Below are 21,067 nucleotides of genomic sequence, written 5' to 3'. Positions count from 1 at the left end.
AAAAACCAGTATCTGCCCCTTATCCACTAATAGGAAAATGTTATTCAGCAATACATAGCACATGTTCTCAATTCCCCATCCTGGCCTGAATCCATATTTTACTGTTTCTTACATAATAAGTTCCTAAATAGTAGTTTGACATCTGATATCATTAGAAGACATACTAGGAGTCTGATAACTAGCTATATTTTTGGATAACACCCATATGAGACAAGGATCATGTTTTCAATTAGCCCAGCATTCCTTAAAACACAACAATGTAAATAATTTTATTGTGATGGAATTTGATTATGATATTGAATAATACTGATTTATGCTCAAACTTTAAGACCAGAAGTTTAACAGTATGCTCTGCTACCATGCCAAGGACACAACCAGCAAATGGCTGGAACTGTTTTTTCCCCTCTAACCAGTGCTGTGGAGGTTGCATCTGAAAATAACACACATTGTTTTGGGGGCCCCAGTATGAGAGGTGGATGCAAATTGGAGAGAGTGTAAGCCACTAAGACGGTGGCATACAAGGAGAGGCTAAGGGACCTGAGTTTGTTTAGTCTGGAGAAGGGAAGGCTAAAGGGGATCTATTTGCTCTCTTCCACTATTGAACAGGTTATGGAGAAGAAGCAGCCAGATCCTTCTCAGATGGGCACAGAGAAAAGCAAAGAGCAACAGCACATGTTGCAATGAGAGAAACTGCTACTGGACACACACAAAAAAAATTCTTCACAGGACTGGTTAAACAGGTCGTCCAAGGAGGCTGCAGAGTTTCCATCCCTGGAGAATTTCAACACATGGCTAGAAAAGGCCCTGAACAACCTGGTCTAACTTTGAAGTGAACCCTGCTTTGAGCCAGGAGGTAGGACTAGAGCACCCCTGAGGTCCTTCTCACCTAAATTAGCCATCATTTTAAGTTATCTGCTTTTGTTCTAGTAGTCTCTACTAAGAAGCTTACCTGGTAGGCTACATACTGTTTTTATTTGGATATGGTTTTTGGTACATTTTTGAAACACTATTTCCAGCCTCTATGCTAACACATCCAAAATATTAGTAACTATAAAGGACAGTTTTCCAATAAATAGTGGGATGACAGAGAGGTTAAAAAAAAAAATCAGATGACTTGGACTTTAGAATTTCCTATATACGCCTGCTGGAAGATGTGAGAGCTAATAAATTGCCTTGTGTTTCTATTTATTATGTTCTGCAACTGGTCTTACAAGGCAATGGTTGGTTTTTATTTTACGATATTTTTATCTCAGTAGGCTTTGGATAGGGATTTATGTTCAACTGAACAAAGCAATTGAGCAAATAGGGCATGGGAAAAGATAGAATAGCCCAAACTTAAAATGTTTGGAGTTCAGCACTATTCATAGGCAGAATTGCAATTCAATTCACTGCCTGTATCAACAACTCTCTGGCAACACAGTCACTACTAGGCCTTTGCTGTATCTACTTCTTCTCGTGCTGAATTTTATGTATTCCTTATCAGATCCGACTCCCTATTTCGTTAAACTCCCTATTATGGACTTCATGTATATGGGAAGTTTTAATAACTCATGAATAATGAAAAGAAATTAACAAAATTAATAAAAAACAGAAAAACAAAGCTGAAATGGAATGAAGAAAAAAACTTTATGAGACCCTCTGTTCTGCAGACATGTTTCACTACTGATTCTAGGAATTATTAAAGTCATAACCTTGGCTTTGGCACTCTTTTAGGGTTCTTCCTTTCTATGCAGACAAACAGATAACTGGAAGTGCATGCAACATGCAGCTTCCTGATTCCCTACTGGTTATGTACATTTTGCACTTCCCAGTTAATTGTCGCCTTACTGGTTAAGAACTAGCACTCTCTCTCTCCCCCCCCCTCAATCTTCTTACGCGATTCTGCAGAAAAACAGATTTTGGTAATAACAACATATGTGAAAAAAGCTCTCTGCTTGGATACTTCTTAAATTTTGCTGGCTAAGCAGAATGGTCCATGAGTTTTAGGTTTAAAAATCAAGAGAAACAGGCATACATTACTAACTCTGATTTGACAAATAAAGTACTGGAGAAGATATCTTAAACTTCTCTAGTAGAAAGAAGGGCTAGAGAGGGTAGAGAGAAAGGAGCTGATGAACCACATCATCCCAGTGGTTCTGAACTGGAGGGAGGAAAAAAAAAAACCCAAACATCTTTGTCCCTTAAGAACTGAATTCCATTTCCATAAATTAAACAAGATTCCAGAAACTGATCTAAGGTTCCTTATTCACACTGGCTAAGTGAGGAAGGACCATTTGCACAGCAAGTTCTATAGGCTGAGCAAACCTATGTTTGCAGTAGTCTTAAAAGGCGCGTCTAGTGACAATTTAAAAGTCCTCAGTCCTCTCTATACCACCTTTCCCTTCAGAATCTATCATGCTGCTCTTGAAAGTAATATGATAAATAGCAGTTCAGCTGAAAAATAAAAGGAGCTCTCCTGCTGCTTTAGATCATCCGTTAATTGCACCACTTTTTGTTTTTCCAGCCTATTAATCTGAACTCCTCCACAAGCCACCAACTACACTGAAACAAGTTTACATAAAGGTGGTTTATTTTTCTTCCTTCTCATCACCGTACTACTAGTACAATAGCTCCATTGTATGTACATTGTACATTTCTTTCCAAAACCATAATAATGCAGCATCCTATTGCCCAACTAGCATTGCTTGGTGAAACCCTCATTTGTAAGCTGGAACACAAATATCACACTGTGAGAAAGTCTGGTTTTATAAAGTCCTGTGTTGATAATCAGGGAATTCTGATAAATACTACAGCTTGCAAACTCTATTACTCTTGTGGTAAATAATGAGAGCTCCCTTTGAGGAAAACAATATCATCTGTAAGTCAAATTGGGAAATGTAAGATAAATGTATTGCATTATTACTAGAAAATTCCAAAATATGTTAAGTACATTTCAAACATTCTGAATAATTCATAAACAATAGCTCTGGGGAAAAAAAAAAAAGAAAGAGATATATTTTCACTCTATATACTGAACTTAAAGAAGAGCAAGAAACAGTTTATTGCTTTTATTTTACTAGCCATACAGGGCAACCTAATGAAAAAATATTCAGAATTGAATACCCCAAACCAAATAAATGTATAACGTGAGATTGCTATTAACCAGTAGCTATTTTCTTCTCCTTGTAATTTAAATATAATATTATGATTAAAAGTTAGTAAGATCATTGGTTTCTATTTGATTTTCTGACAATGATCATATATTACCTTTTTATCTTCTTCTAAATTAAGATACAAAGGAGTATAAAAACTCCAGTTAAACTATTAAAGGAGCCAAAATATGAAAGGAGGTTACTTGAGCAATTTTTTTTTAAAGAATTTACTAATGAAAGTGGAAATTTGCAAGCTAGCTTTCTGCTAGGACACTAGTCAGGCTTTTGTATATAGTCTTGTAATACGCTGTTTATCAATGATATCCCAACATGGCATTTTTTACCACCACGCAGCATGAACGCATTGCAGCGCTTCAGTCATCTGCCTCCTTCCTGAGCGCGATGAAGCATTTGTATAGACCACTGCCTATCTCACCAAGCCCCCAGTTTAAATACAGGGTAATAAGCAGGTCATTTATGAAAGCTTTGCCACAGAATCCATCCCCCTCTTGTTATATTGGGATACTGTTGAAATGTCATTGAGAGTCAAAGGTATTACAGCTGAACATCAATCTGAATGACTGAGCTTGAAAATAGCAGCAACCTTCACCCAAAAACCAGATCGGGCATCAAGTCAAACTTCTCAAACAATGGATAAAACATGCACAGGATATTAAAAGAAATGTACACTGTGTGTGGTTTCTATAGAAAAGAAGAGGGAACAATATTTCAAAAGATGAAGAAAAATGCAGGAAATCAAAACAGCAGAAGAAAGACCCAAAGTGGCGTATTAAAGAGCTGGATGGAAGAAAGGCTTGGCACTGTGACCAACACCTACCTCTTGCTGTCAGATTCTACTATGCTCAAAAAAAAAATAGGATTTATTTCAGAGAATTTAGATTAAATGGCACCACTTCCAGTAGCTATTTATCTAGCATCAGCATCCTTCTCTCCCATCCTAGCAAAAATAACACAGGACATCCAAGATGTTGATTAGCTACTCAAATCCAGAAGATCAATAACACTTTATTCTATTTAATTCACTTCTCTTAAACATGGGAAAATTTCTCGCCTTGCTCTCTCCACTCCATCCACTTCCTGGCCTCCAGACCAAATCAACCTAAAACAGCTATGGAAAAGAACATAACAGAAATATATTCCCAATTTCAGAGCCAAGACTTCACACAGACCAATTGGGTATACAGTAGTACCTTGTATGAAAGTTACAGTAAAACTCCACATACACATCCCAGCTCTAACACAACTTAAAATCACTAAAGACTGTGTCTCAAAGAAAGCAGAGCACCTGAGGAAGTGTTTGAGCACCCTTTGAACCATGCAATATTTATGATGCCATAATATAAAAAGTATCTTCAGTGAGAAAGTGCTCAGTCTTTGAAACGGAGGTTAAATGAAAACTCTTAAATCTCTTGTACCTCAAATAACATTTTTTCCTTACATACAAACTGAAATTAAATAATAAAAGAATGATAAAAAACCATACAAAACTTGGAGAGAATCTATGGAGTCAGCTTCTGTGAAGCAATATTAGTGAGTTCTAACAAATACTTTAATACAGTTAATTTCTTATTATTTATTTAGGAAAGGACAGAGATTGCAGTTCAGCTTTTCAGTGTCTTAAGAACAGTTTCCAAGACCTTACATCAAAGTATTTACAAATAAATGTTTACTATTTTTCTTTCTAAAAATTCTTATTTATGGACAAAATGTCTCATTTATGGACAAAAATATTTAATGTCTTTAAATGCTGGAATATACTGTGAGTGAAGGAAAAATATTCAGCAAAATTATTAAGAGAATGAGGATGAAAACCTCATAACACTGTTGTTTCCTTACAGAACTTCACTAGAATGTAAACAAAAATTATATTTTGCTATTAAAATACAGATGATTCTTCATTTGTGATGTTTGCTATACCAGCACATATGCACAGACTTTTCTGTGAATCATGCCCAGGTACGGCAAAGAAAACTGGACAAGACACTAAATTATAACTGGGGGGGCGGGAGTGGGGAAAGAAAGCAAAATATTATTCTTATATTAGATCCCTAGTGAATTGCATAGACAGACATCCCCACATCTTCCAAAGCAAAAATATTTCCCCAACCAGAAAATTAATTATTGGAAGAAACAGTACCAGTTGATTCATTAAACATTGCTATGCAGAGCTGAGAATAAAGAATTTATTAATCTGAAACTCATTCATATCAGATGACTGCAGCAAAAATATGTCACACAGATGCCTTTAGCAACATAGTCAAGCTGTGAAATCATACAAATTAAAATGCTGATCTTAAGAAGCAAAACAAGCTTTCCAGCATATATGTATTTGTTTTTAAGCAACATTACTTTTATTTTTGCTCTTATAAACACACATAACGCAATAGCATGTCGCTAGATGATACTGACAGCAGTCATTTTCATGCAAGCCAAACTCTTAAGTACTTCTTTGAGAATTTATCTAACATCAGGAATATAGGGCCATGTCAAGCAACAGTAAATTTCCATATTTTTAGCCAACTTTTCTTGTATAACCTTCTTTATCATAAAAACATTAACAATTCTTGAGTGGAAAGTAACTACCAAGAAGCATACTGAATAAGAGAGACAGTGTGCATGTGTGTGAACACGTACATGTTTCTGTGTATCTCTATATACATATTTCTGTGTATATATGTATGTTTGTATGTGCATGCATGCATGTGCGTATGTATATATGAAAAACACAAACCGAATTTTAAAAAATCCAATTTGAGCAATCAAAACTATACAAAAATCACACTGGCTCTTTGCTGCCTTCTTCATAACCTTTATACCTAGCACTTATAACACAGCATAGTTTTTCCTTTACCTCAATTACCCCGCAAGCCTTAGTACAAATCCTGTTTTGCACCACGAAAACTCCCTTTGCAAGTCTTAGGTGAGGACTGCTTCAGTCAGCCCCTCAGGCAAGGCATAGCAGCTTAGCTCCACAGGCTCCAAGGACATGGGTTAATGCTCTAGTTTGACCTTGACATAGTCATGGTATAAAACAAACACTACATTATATGCTGCTACATAGGAAATATAATATACCATGATCTACCATCATTCATTTAAGGAGAAATTTGAATCCCTAAAAATACATGTCAGTCAAAAGTATGTAGCATCTACAAAGCCAATGAACTACAACATACAAAGTCTTCCTTCCCACCACACCTCCAAGATGCTGCCATCTCCATTTATCCTAAAATTGATCTATAGTTGGGTATCTTTATATCTTCATTAGAGTTAAAATTGGTTAATTCAAATTGGTTAAAAAAAAAAAGTGAAAAAAGGAATGGTGGCACTGAGACCTACTTTTGTCTTTCACATAAACCGAAAACTGAAGTTCTCTGAGATTTCTGAGTAAGGCCAGATCATATTTGCCTGCTTGTACTAAAAGACCTGTCAGTAAAATGCTATGCGTCTCATGAAGCCAGCAGTCTATAAGTGACATAGCTGCCAAAGACAAGCATATGTGATGCATTATTATTAAAGGAGCGTAAGCCTATGCACTGTATCTCAAGGGAGACTTTGGACAAATTCTGTGTTTCAGATTTGCTTATTTCTGCAGTTTATCTTTATGAAATACTCGGGAGCAGAATCTCAGTGAGACCAGGAAGACACTATTCTCTGCCAATGACATAATAGTTTATCTATGCCAAACACTACAATATGACAATGGTTTGTGATAGGGACTTAAACTCCTATGCAGAACCACCTCCACAAGTGCCAAGGAATATTAAAGATCCTATCTGACTGGCAGCTTCTCATCAAGGGACTGGCGTAGACGAGGAATTGGAGCCTAATCCCCACTGTGTGTCATAGGATATTGACACTTTCACACTCCACGTCTGTCTCGTGGAATTGATTCGGAGAGTAATTACAGCTCAGATAAGCCTTTTCTGGAATACGTGCAATTAATTCTCCTGTAAAAAGGGGGGAAAGAAACCTGACACTTTAATAATGTTTAAGTACGCATAATCTATTTCTTTTCTGCTCCTACTGTTTCCTAAATATGAGGAAGAAAGAGGACTTGAAAGTGCCTGTTCTTATGTAAATCATCCATTGGTCTGTAATATCCCCTCATAAAATAGCCAACATAAAATAATACTACAAACCAGCAGAATGTAGAGCAAGTGGGTAATCAGTGTAAAAATTAATCTAGAAATCTTTTTTTTTTTAAATATAAGGACTATTAATTCTTTTCAAATAGGAATGACCTTATTTCTTTAAAATTTCAAGGATGACTTTTTTAAAATTTTGAAAATAGAGTGGTCTAATCAAAATTTCTTTTTCCTAACAATTCAAAAAATGATATTCACCATGAGTTCATTAATTTATTTTTCCAAATCTCACTCTTAGTCTGTCAAAAAAGTTGTGATTCTAGGACTGTACAATTCAAGGCATCTATACTGGCATAACTACATTTTGAGGTGATTTTTATACTTAACCCGAGTGTCTTTCATAAACAGTTCATCAGCAGGATTCAGGTGTATCTTGGGCTTTCTGTTACACTTCAAAGCTGGAAAACAAGTACTCATCTTCACAGTACTTGAAAACTTCAGCAGTTGGCTAATTGCCCATTATTGAAATCAACCTACAGGAAAGAGCTAAGCTTGCCATCATTCTGCCCTCCAGGAATACACTATATTTAGGGAAGAAGGAGAAAAAAAAAACCAAACCAAAACAACAAAAGAAAACCAACACAAACAAAAACCACACACCAAAACCAACAACAAAAAAATCCCACCAAACACCACAAACCCATCTCCCTCCTCCAAATAATTTAACATAGGTTTTGGACAAGGAAGTAGAACTTGTTTACAATTTGCAAAGATAAAACAAAAAAAGAGCAGTTATGTTTTGTTGGGCTGATTCTAGAATACCTAGTCCTAAAGCACTAACTTCTATAGCTTGAAGTAAAGCTCACTTAGCTAGCACTGTGCCTAGCTATTCCATAAATGTAAAAAGTGTAACATTTGATAAAGAGCCACCTCCACAGCAGAAAAATAACTCCAACAGCTGGACTATTAGGGGGATTCATTTCCTGACCTAATTTTGCCTCCAGTTCCACTCAGAATCCAACCAAACCGCCTCACTACATTTTTCATTTCGATGGGACAACACACATGACTCAAGTTTATACAGGGACATCAAGGTTGAAAGGATAATGTTGTTAACGCTCATTTTTCAGTGTTAATGCTGCTGTACCAATGACAGCAGTAGAATAAATGTTACTGTAAGCAGCACTCCGTTATTTTTACCACTATACCCAAAAAATATTTTCTGCTTAAAGTCATCCTGAGTGCTCACACTGTAGTGGAAAAAGATCGATTTGTAAAAGGTACACATAGATGCAGTTTCAGAGTAGAGCTTGGTAGGAGACAGCTGAGGTTTCAAACATGTTTCTGTGTCCAATGAAAACTGAGACCTTTATTTTTTTTTTATTTTAGGGGGAAAAAAGAGAACAAGAGCAAGCAAATTATTCCTTTTACCAAACCCTGCAGAAATGGAGGGTTCACTTCGTTTCTTTGAGTTTCTGGATAAGAGGATATTTTCACGAACGAGTACAGCACTGAGACAAAGCAATGCTTCAAACCCAAGTTTTAAGTTCCTGCTCAGGTTCACCATTTCCAAAGAACTTTAGAGCAGCTCTGGATGTCTGACATCTTGGAAGCCAAACTCTCCTCCAATTCCTGAAACAAGTATTTTTCAGGAGATAAGAGAATAGAGGAATTAATTCCACTGCTCTGTCTACCTATATTTATTCCTCCAAAGATGACAGACGCACTTCTGGTGACTAGGGGAGTCAATCCAAAATTATCACTAAAAAGAGAACAAACCAAAAAAATTGGCAAGGGACTACTTTTCTAAGTTCTTCTTTGTTTGCTCAGAGATAGGTGAGGACTCCTTGCATTTTATCTTTTGTACTCGTGTCTTGGAGCTGAATGTCTAAAATCTCTATTTTCATTCCTCAAAGATTTACCTTTTTCTCCCTTCAAGAGCTAGATAGGAGAGAGAACAGTGCTCTGCAGCTTCATCAGCTTACAGCAAGTCAGCTCGCACTCCATCAATGTCTTCCACCCTGAAGTTTATCTGAAGTTCACTTTAGGTTAGTTGCAGAGTTTTGCAGAAAAACTAATTAACCAAGTGTTTTAAATCTACATGCAAGCATCCAACTTAACAGAAAACCACAACGAAAGTACATACTTTCATATACATCTCTCAAGAAGTACAAAACTGACTCCCACTCAAATTGATTTTTATGTTAAAGTGCTATCTCTGAATTAACATAATGATGCCAAGATTTTAAGACAGGCAGGTTGATTTACAACTGTTCAGTTTCCATATTCAAAATGACAATGTTCTCAACATGGATTGCCCTAAGATACAAGAATAAAAATGGTAGTTATCCATCAAGTGTTATGTCTGCAATATATTGTAGCTAAGTGAAAAGGCATACACTTTCATTAGCCAAAAATTACTGTTCTACTTATCTTTTGTAAACATTCACTTTCCTAATATTTAGTCCTAATATATTAATATATAAATAACCGTGGGATTTGCAGAATATTAAAGTATGTTTTGCATCAATTTTTGGCTGATTTTATGCAAGTGAAGAAAACATTCTTATCAACATTTTCTACCAATCATTTCAGATTTACTTCATTTTTAACAGCTCTAAAAAGACAGCTTACTTTCCCCGAACAGTCCACTGCATGCAGCTCCTTAAAGCACCTCACCGATGAGAAACAAACTGCATGAAGCTCCCGTTGGGAAGGCAGAGAAATACAAAAAGGGAATTGCAACAGAGTGGCTTCCTTAGCCAGCAGGATGGTGAGCAAAGCTGCAGCAGGGGCTTCCCCTGAGGCCCTGCAAAAAGCCCCAGAGGGTGTACCCCGGGTCTATCTTTTGGTGTGCCTCAATATTTAGCAGCGCTGTAGTGGCAGGGCCCAGGGCACCTCCATGAAGAAGACACTGGATGTGCAGTGCAAGAGGTGGTGGACAGAGGGACCGGAGCCCTGCCGCTCTTCAGAGGACCTCAGGTTGCATCCTCAGCCTCATACAGGCTCGTTACAGGGAAACAACAGGGATTCTCCATAAGTATATTGGGGCTTTTTAGATATTTAAGATCAAAACCATGGTTGAAAAGCTGCTCCATAGCTGCCTAACTTCAGAGAAGCCTAAGCTGAGTGGGCGCTTCCCCTGTTTGACTGCTGAGGTCCTTCCACAAGTCAACTTTACTTTAGTGATCCCATGGATGCTGGCAAAGCAATATAGTCACTTTGTTTCCAGAAGGTTGTCAAAATATTCAGTTCTGGCACAAGTTCTAAGTGTGTTTTTACTGAGCTCTTTTACTAGCCTGTCACTCTAATTCTAGCTGCTCTGGAAATCCTGGCAGCTCTTACACCACCACACCCTTAAGCAAACAAAACCCCCAACTTTTTACAGATAAATAGTACTGCAGGACAATACACAGTAGAGATTAAAAAATACACTAATGGTCATTACACACCTCACGCACAACAATCCTTTTTTCCAATCCTGTGGGCAGCCATTACTTCTTTTTTTTAGTAGGGTTCATAACCTTAAGTCCAGCTTCTGTGATACTCATCTCCCTGATAAAGTCTGACTTTATTTAGTTCAATACAAGTAAATGAGATATACTGAGTCCCTTTCAAAACTTAATTTCAAATGACTAAATGTGGTCTCAAGACTCCCACCCATACTCTCTTTTACAAGTGCTAGAGTGTCAAAACTTTCACTCATATGGAAATCCTTATTTCATGACCCCAGGAAGATGTACTTTTCTGTCTATTATGAGGTACAAGAACTAAATTCCCTGTGGGACTTTTTTCTGCAACTGACAGATATACAGATGAACTCTGACAACAGTTAACAGCAAATGAGCTACAGCTCACTGTATCAATACAGGATAGTTTTACCCTGACAAAACTGTTGACCAGTTAAATAGCATATGTTCCAAACTAGACTGTTATAAAATTAATGCTCCAGGACTGAGCAGAAGCTTGATGTTCCCTGTGTCCCATTTTGTCATTTAATTTTAGATAATAATTACATAATACATCATTTCTTAATATGAAAGAAAGAATATTGATGACTTGTATTTATTTTGCAGATGTTAATATAGCAAAGGAATCTTTCATCTTTGAGCAGCATGACATTTTTCCCATGCAACTTGAAACTTAACTATTTGTGCTGGTGTAAAAAATATACTGGTGTTTTTGGTTAGTATATAAAAGATGCAGTAATGGATGGACGTGAACTCTTTCTGTCCCAGTTCTGAGCTACCCACCAGGCATGAGACAGAAAGGCACAAAAAGCCCCTGAGCTAGATCAGATAATTAAGATCTAATTAAGGAAACAACCTTACCTCCCAAAGGGTGCTTATACAAAATCTTAAGGGCCTGCACACCTGCAGCTTCCATGGAAGCAACGTATGTGCTGAATGTCTTCCTGAATGCGGTGACCCTACAGGCTTTCCCTGCAGAGTCTTTAAGTTCTCTGTTTGTGAGAGAGGAGGTGGAAAAATCCCTCTCCTTCAATTACGAACACTGAAGACATACATGTTTGCATCATGTTCCATCAAAAATGGAATTTTAAAATTATGTTAGTACAGTCTTAATAGGACAATAAAATGCATTTTCATGTCTTTAGGTTTTTTAATTGCTGCATCACATATTTTACCTCAGAAAAAATATGGAAGGAAAGGTTCAGCAAGCATAAGAATATTTATTATTTTATTTAAATTAAATTACGGAGAAATTTTAAAATTTAAATTTTATTTAAATTATGGAGAAAAAAGTATTTTATTTTCTACTGAACAATTGTAGATGTGAAAAGCAGCTCATAGGAGAAGTATTCACAATTCATTGGACATGTGCATGGCCCTTCAAGATTTCTGGCATATGCATACAGTGCTGTGCTACTTCTCTGCCTCTTTGGTACTGCAAGACAACTGTCAACACAATCTTCTAAGAAAAACTTCTGCTAGCAGTGCATCTAGATAGTAGCCACTTCAGAGGCTGACAAGTCCCTAGAAGTCTACAGTCAGTGTTATCAGTGTTTATCTGAATGATTAACATAGCCTTAGGCTAGCTATTCTGTAGCGGGTGTGAAATTGTATTTCTTTAATTTCTGGTCTCCATGAGTGACATTATCAGGTAAATGAACTTAAAAAAAACAATTGCTTCTCCTGCTTACCAGCTCCTCACGAAGTTGGGCTATGAGTTCATCTCTCTCCTTCAGCTGCAGTTTCAGCACTGAGCATTCATCTTTTATTCCATCCTACAAAAACATCAAAAGAGATGTTATAATAGGCTTAACACTTTTACTTTGCTCTTGACAAGAAAAGGCTGTTTCACATAGTGTGAGATAATTACATTCAAGTAATGAAACTCAATCCTCCTTTTCATGTGGGGTATTTTCAATAACATATTCTAAGTTGCTGCATAAACAAATTAATGCATTCAAAGACATTACATAGAAATGGGAATAGCTCCCTGCACAGAAGTCCATTTCATTGTTTTCTGAATCTTTTAAGCCTTTTTACTGAAGATCCTATCGGGTCCTTCCTTTTCAGTTAAGGAACGGCTACGAAATGTTATCATTTTACTCACAGAAAACAACATTAGAGAAATATCAATTTAGAAGCATTATTGTGGAGCTCTTGATCTTGGAGAGGATAAAAAAGAAAGCACAACAGACATTCACAGGAAAAGTAAAGCACCCTTCCCATGCATACATCTTTTGTCCCACATCAGCCAAACCAGCAGCAATTCTGTTAATAACAGCGTGGAGGAAAGAAAATAGTTACCACTTAGCGATATAACCATTGACTATAACTCAATTTGACTTGCATGAAAATGAACCTAATAGCTAAAACTGTAGCCAAACCCATGTCCATGAGGCAGCCTGCAAGCTGTCCCCAGGCAATTTTGTGAGCTCACTATCATGACAGTTTGGAGAAAAATATCTAGGGCTAAGATAATTTTTCCCTTGTCTTGCCACATATCAGTGAAACTCCAATTAACGTGTGCCAGTAGGACATGATTCTTGTCAACCAATACTCTGCATTATCAGCTCCTATGCAGACCATTGCAACTTAGTAAAAGCGTATCCTGCAATTTCTGGGGGACCCACTGTGCTGGGATACTTGAAACTATGATATGAGGGTTGGACCCATACTCTTCATGCATTTGCCAGCTTTCGAGAAAAGACGACCTATTGTTTCCACCCCTCGCTTATATAATTTTCAGTATTAAGCTAAGCTAGAAGCAGTTAGGTAACCTTAACTGCAGAATGCAGGTGATACAATCATTGCCACCAAACAGAAGACTCCACCTGCCCCCAAGCATCTCAGCAAGACTGTCCTTAGACAGGATCTTCCCTGCAACTGGCTGTGCAGGCACATCAATGTGTATGCAGGAGTTACCCAGAAATGTCTAGTAAAAGAGAAATGCTAGCAATTCTCACATTTTTATGTTATTGTTTAGTAAAATAAATAATAATAAACATAGCCTATATTCCATCCACTCTACACCACATTGGGTTTGCAAGCAGCAGAGAGCTCTTTTTCTTGTTGAACACAGTGTAGAATTAGGATTTCATAATCCCATTTTGCTCCATGGTATCTGCACAGGCATCATTTGTTCTGCAAATGCAAGACAAAAGGGAAAAGACAAATGGTGCTTGGTGCTTCTTCTGTTTCTATTATATTTTGAGGACATTTCTGGTATAATAACAACTGAGAACATGAATAGAAGAAAGAAAATACCATACAGGAATAAAAGAGAAAAAAAGTAGTCAACTGCAGAAAGGCTTGGGTAATTTCAGTATCCCATACATATGTCTGAATGTAGTACTAACAGAATAAAAAAAATGTTATAGAACCAACCATCTGTTGTCAAAACAGTGAATACAGTTCTTCCAGAAAGTAACTATTGAAAGCTAGGGGGAGGAGAGAAGGCTCAAAAAAAATCATATTTTTGTGCAAGAGCCAAAATATTTCAGTGAAGGCTTGTGTGGAGGATACCAAAGAAGAGGCATGCCATTGAAAGGTGTGGGGGCAGGAAAAGCTGGTGGAATGCTGGGCTATTTATTAGTCTGGGGGCAAACAGCAATGCATATCAGAGAGTGCCAATTCAGAAACAAATCACCTTTACTCCTTAGGAGGCCTGAAATGTTTCATTATCTACTGTGAAACTGTAGTACAGTGCAAGGCTGCTATGAAAAGACCAAGAAGTTTGTAGAGAAAAGCTTCTGAGGGTGAATGAGGAAGAGCAGACACAGCCCAATAGGGATTTATACTAAAAAATAAAACTACCTGAAAACCAGAATTCCCTTCTAAGGAATTGTCACAACAACAGACATCAAAGAGGAAGGGACTTGAAAAGGATGGCCTGCTTCTAGCAGAGCATGCAATCAGTGTATTCTGAGTTTACACTGTAATTACGAAGCTGGAAGAAACTTTTCCACCTATAAAGTAGGGCTTTTTAATATACTTTGAATATTCTGGGGCTGCATGATTCAGGCTCTTCACCATCCCCACATTCCAGTAGATACTTGACTCGTGTATTCTTATGTTTAGAAAAATAAGCTGATTTACAATGCTGGTTATGACCATGTATGCAAAATATTTCTCATGGTTTTGCAGCCCTTAAATTTATAGAGTGTAAGAGAATAACAGATTAGCATATACATATAGCTGAGTTCAAATGCCACCAGAATCAATTAAATGACCATAGATTTAAAATTCTGCTAGGTAACATTTACCATTTCTAGTTACTAAATCAATATCCTTGGACACTCTGGTTCCTTATCGTTCTGCAAAATGAGTTTATACCTGTATATTTTATCAAGGCTATCAGTTCAATGAGAACATGGATGCTATGAAAATAATAGTCAACACTCCAAATAATTGGATCATATGCTCTGTGCATGTGTTCATAAGCTACCTGTATACACTAGCTTTGAGGCCATTTTGTTGAGTTTAATGTATGTACTACATATTACATACAGCATTACATGTTATAATGACATTCTCATTATTTTTATGAATGTTGGTCATGATCTCATTATGAAAAAAAAAAAGAATTCTGCTCTCCACTGCAGTGAGTATGTTCATAACAGGCTTGTCCAAGACTCTGCAAATACTTGATAAAAAGAGAAGTCAATTAACAGCTTATTCTTAAAGAGAACTGTTAGACACAGCATGCTCTGTAAATAAAATGCTGCATCTTCAAACTACTTCCTTTTATTAAATGGAGGTAATCAAAAAGCTTTATAGTGTAAGCTCCAGGTGTACCTCATAAAAATGCAAAAGCAGTTGTGTGCAAAGTGCCCATCGTATTTTCCTCACTTATATTCTCTGATATTGTAAAGAAGTCCAGAATTTAGCTGTATATTCACTATGGATCTGCTGTTATTATTGTACATGTTTATGGTCAGAATGGTCTTCAAATTATCATCTTTGTCCTTCTTCAAATAATCACTCTTTTACTTATTTTCAGTTGTAGTCTATGACAGCGATTGCTATATCTCAGAGCTAGTATTTTCCTATTTTAGTTTAATTCTGTCCATCTGGGAAAATGCTAAACATAATAGCAAATCTGTTTCTCATCAGATCAGGTCACAAGATAACAAATTGTACTGCGTGTGTGAAGATAGCTGCAGCAGGTTACGCATAAGTGCCAAAAAGCATAACCATTTCCATTTTAAATACTTACTTTATACCTCTTCATACTTCGGAACAAATAGGCATATTGTGCTTACTGTAATCAAAGCGCTATAAACTAACCAAGTATTATGGAAGATAAATTTACTGCAATTTTACTTTCATACTAAACAGAATATGCTGCCAAAATAGTACCATAAAATTAGAATATTATAAAACTCATTTGATAAATGTGCTGAATTTCCAATGCTAAGCAGATTGTTTACCAACTCAGGGTAATGCAAAAATCAGCAATTACTTAGGATGTAGTTTCTTTAAAAATATCATCCTGGAACAAACCAAACTATGAAATTTAAAACTGAATACCAGGTTCAGAAAAATACATAAATGCCATAATAGTTGAAGCTTCCTTTCAGTTATGCAGCAGATTCATACAGCAAAATTAATAAATTTCTGGATAACCATCTAGAACATTCAGAGAAAACCACAGGTTATTTTAAGATGTACAAGATTTTTTATGCCAGCAGTGTAGGTGTCTAGACTATGTACAGGGTTATGGATGTCTTTTACAGTTCACTTTATACCACCTGGCATCTGAAAAGCACCAAGTACTTTTGTGGATCTTACTGGAAATTTGTAGAGAAGCACCATTGTCTAACTCCAAACTGAGACCCCGCTTGTGTTAACATGTATCATGTTGACACGTACACTTTTATTAAAAGGAAAAGCATCTACATATTTGAGATTATTCATGTGAGTAGACTTCTGGATATTACAGACTGTGTTTTCAGAAATGGGATTTTTGTCAGATCATGAATAGGGTTATTGGTTGTTATTATTATTATTGTTGTTTTAATGACAGTCTTAATGATCTTAACATGAGGCAGAGAACCTGAGACTGCATTATTTGTTTCAGGTGTCAAAATGAAGTCACTGGTCCATCTTTGAGAGATGGTCCCCTGATGTATTTACACCATGATACTGTATGTACATGGTATGACTTTCCAGTGTTTTATTCTCCCTTCTTGTGTTCACCCTGGCTCTACATATTGTATCAATTTATATCTGTCACATCAATTCCTCTCAATCACACCAAGAGAGAAATGAGTTGGCTGGCTGCAATTCTTCACATGTGCAAAGCACATTGATTTTGCTTCTTTGGCTCATCTGTCGTTTTGGTGCTGTGCCAGTCCAGTTAGTCTTGGCTGGAGTCCTGACAATGCTCCCAGGGAGCGGCCGCTGACTGCAGGCAATGGCCATACCTAACTGGCCTGCTTCTCATCTCACACGGCTGCGCCAGCTGTTGCTCAAGCCCAGCACAAGGGCGAGGGCAAGTCCACGCTTCAGAAATTCCCATTAAAGCATAACACGGCGATTCAGAGCCATCTCCCACAGCCTCCTTGGCTCAACACAAGCAGAGTCTCGCTACAGGGTATCTTTCCAGTAGGAACAAAACAAATCCATAAAATCCTGAATCAGCTTTGGAAGCTATGATCATATCAGAAACAGACAGCATTATGTACCTCTGCTTTCAAATGCAACTACAGCATTCAAATGACATATGTAAAGGAACAGCTCTATATTTCGTTCCTTGATTATGAAATCAAATGGAGATTGAGGAGCACAGGATCTGATCTTATAATGATAAATAAGGGTGATTAAGCCTCATAAAACCTTATGCAATTCTATACCATGTGCTACCTAAGTTCAATTATATAGAATACATCAATAAATATTTTACTGGAACAATTTAGGGCAGCTATATCCATTTGAATACTAGAACTCAACTGGTATTTTACTGTGAAGGTAACACTCAAAAAGACTATATAGACTATGCTACTTTAACCTCAGACGTTATGAGTACAGAGCTAAATAAATGCTTTCTTCATAGTGATCCAGTTGTCAGTTAACTGTGAAATACAGATTAAGCAAATTAATGTTTGGGGGCTTTTTTGCTTCAGCAGAATTTTGCTCTCATCAGCAGCAATAATAAAAAACCATGGAGTTTAAAGGAGTGCAGCTTGATCAATAAACACAAAACATAAAACTGAATGATCATACCAGGTGAAGCCCAAGATGTATCTAGCCTGCAGAAATCATGAACAGCAGCCAGGAGTGGAAATGTGTACACAAATACACAAATGTATTTTTCCTAATATAACCACTCCATTTACCCTCTCCTATTACTATGTGAATTCACATATTACTATGTGAATTACTATGTGCATTCATATACACAGTACCACGCCTCCTTTGGTGATATCTCTAAATAAGTCATACATTCATGAAAAGAAAACAAACAAATCAAGCAAAACAAAAAACCCAGCCCCCAAAACTTTCCTTTTGTTTCAAACACGCTGCTGAACAATGTCATTGTTCCTATCCTAAGAAAAGACAGGAGTATTTCCTATTCACCTTACCCGTGTCTCCCATGGTTTTACATGTCTGCATGCTTACTGTGCAACTCCTGTCATCTCTGTTTGAAGCTTGGGAATCATTGTCTATATAACTTCCTTTCTTCCATAAACCACGCTGTATCTTGGAGCAAAACATGTGATCCATCTTTTCTAGTTGCATTATATCATTCATTCAAACCAGGTAATCAGGATTCCAAGTAGCACTCGAGCAGCTGCTTAGCCATCCATTCACGCAACTGCACTATGATATTTTGGTTTGCATTCATTTTTAAGTACTTATTCAGAATAATTTTTAAGCCCCTGGATTTATAGAAAAATGTCTTCTATGTTTTCTGTACAAGGGGAAAAAATTCCATCACAGTCCTTCCGTAAAACTAAAGTCATAGTCACAAACTTCAGAATAAACAGACTTTGAGAACTATGTCCCTGTATTTAACTCATCAAGAGCCCTGCAAGAACTATTAAGAATAACCACTCAACTGTAAGTACTTTTTTTTTTTATTTTGATAAGTACTAAGCTGGTGTTTTCAGGGAACTATCCACAATGTCTGAAAGACCTCTTTCCTCATTTAGAAAAACAGGTTTGTCCTCCCACATGTGTACTCCTTTGTGTCTGCTAACATTGAATCTCAGCTGCCTTTCACCTTCAAATCATTTGATATGATGAGATCTTTCTGTAACATTTCATACTCCATTTTAATTCAGATTATTCTGGACCCTTCTGGAAGTATAATTTTTCCTTTAATACATGACTACTTACTCACATCTTTTATACTCTACACCTAATCTGCCATTAATCCAAGAGAGTATTTCCCCACTCATCCTCTTATTTTTAAAAGCCTTTGATGAAGAGCCTTGTTGAAAGCTTTTTGGAAATCGAGTTAACTACACAAAACAGCTCATCCATATTCACATGTTGATGACTCTTCCAGCAGACTTCTGAGGTATAATTAAAATCTCAGAAAGTCAAGTCTGCTCTTCCCCATTTTTATTATAATTCATTCATGGGCCAACTAAATCTATTTTCCAGAACAGTTTCTACTAATTTACCTCGTAACAAAGTCAGATTAAAAGAACTTAAAAAAACCCAAACAACAAAACAGACAAACAAAAACCCCAAAACACCACACCCTGGCATCTTATTTCTATCTGTCATTTCACTAAGAAGATTTAAGCAACAAATAATGGGCAAGAGTTAGTAGTTCAACAACTTCTTATATCGGTTTCTTTAGCATATTTGAATGAGTAGCTCGTGTCAGAGATTCTTATTCTACATTATTCCATTTTATTCTCAGTTATCTTCAGCTGACATTTCAAGACTCATTCCTCAGACTAGTTGCCCCATTGCTGCTGGTGTATCTACTTATGTGGAAACAAACATAGATCATTTATTTACTCTTTTTTTTTTTTTTTAAATAATAACCTTATTTGCCAGGAGTGGCAACAACACAACAGTTACCTTTCAGCATTCCAAATTCTCCGGAAGACCTGATGCCACTTATTAATTTGAAGAAAACCTTTTATAATGAGGGTGGGGGTTTTATTGATTGTTTTAGTATTTTGGCCTTGTTTATTTTATTTTTACATTAAATTGTAAACATGAAGTTCAGCAATTTAATATTCTCTTATTAACTCTCATTATCATCAGGGAAAAATATCCTATTCAGATCTAATTTTCTGCCCTAGTACCAAACCAGCAAAATCAAAACCCCTTCACACTCTTACATGCAAACAACCTTAATCACGTAGTACATATAGATTGATTCATGTCAAAGAATATTCATAAAAATCTATAACCTTCTACAGACATAATTTCACTCAATTGAAATGCAGCCACTTTTTCACTGGTATGTCACAGTTTCTTTCTGCCAATCAGCATGACAAAACCATTTAGGCTAAGAAGTAAAGTAAAAATATCTGCCAACTTCTGCATTTTTGTAACAGTTTCATTACCACCAAGCCAGTAAATGCATTTCTTCATATTCAGAGAATAATGCCCTACACAAAACCTCATTTCTCTAAATGGAAGGAGACTGAACCCAAATCAGATCCTGGCTCCCCTGGGAGGAGATCAATAGCAAAGTTCTTTCTGGCTCCAACACAGCATAGGCCACCAAGTTGAAGTTTCCCCTAAGTCCACTGTACTTTTCTACTATCAGCTTGAAAATATCACAGCATTTCCATTATTTTATGTTGAATTCAACATTTACACTTTAAAATATTCTTTCTCCTGCTTCTTGGAATCACAAGAAAATCTTAGACAGAAGGCAAGGGGAGCTTTAAAAAAAATAGTGACTTCAGCTTTTCCAGTTGTGAGGAAAAATGTGACAAAAACCTCTTGTGCACAACAACCAAAAGACAAAATATATTTTTACATTTTCCAGTTACCATTTTTAAAGCCAAGTCAAGATTTTCTTTAGGATCCAAATAAAAGTAATTTTAGATTGTCCAGGATGATTCAGGGAGGAAACCAATGAATAAATTTTTAGATCTTCCAAACACGTAAGAATTAACAGAAGTAATCTTATTAAATGCTCTCAAAAGAATAAGAAAGGGGAAGCGATCCAGCCAGCTCTGACTGAGGTTATAATAATGAAAATAATGTGCAATTCCAGGAAAGTTTTTAGCATCAAAAATACAAATGTTCGCATGCATAGATAATGCATACTAATAACAAATACTCACAGAATTAACAGTGATATACAGGTTACCATTAAATACCATTTAGTGCAGGTCTGGAGTAGAAGTGAGAACAACGTGAAAGCTAACGGGGACAG

At 36.6% G+C, this 21,067-nt stretch overlaps 1 protein-coding gene across 4 annotated transcripts in view; it reads right to left on the bottom strand.

Annotated features, from left to right (window-relative positions):
• CCSER1 (coiled-coil serine rich protein 1) overlaps window positions 1-21,067 on the bottom strand; it is a 669,891-nt gene that overhangs the window by 330,339 nt on the left and 318,485 nt on the right. For all 4 annotated transcript variants that reach the window (XM_075149575.1, XM_075149572.1, XM_075149576.1 and 1 more), the window contains one exon: window positions 12,402-12,485. In XM_075149575.1, the coding sequence (XP_075005676.1) occupies window positions 12,402-12,485 (84 nt within the window). The remainder of the gene's footprint in view (window positions 1-12,401; window positions 12,486-21,067) is intronic.

This window comes from Calonectris borealis, chromosome 4, assembly GCF_964195595.1.
Source record: "Calonectris borealis chromosome 4, bCalBor7.hap1.2, whole genome shotgun sequence".
Classification (NCBI taxonomy): Eukaryota; Metazoa; Chordata; class Aves; order Procellariiformes; family Procellariidae; genus Calonectris; species Calonectris borealis.
The sequence above is the reverse complement of the archived record's forward strand: the minus strand, read 5'-3'. Positions and strand labels throughout refer to the sequence as shown.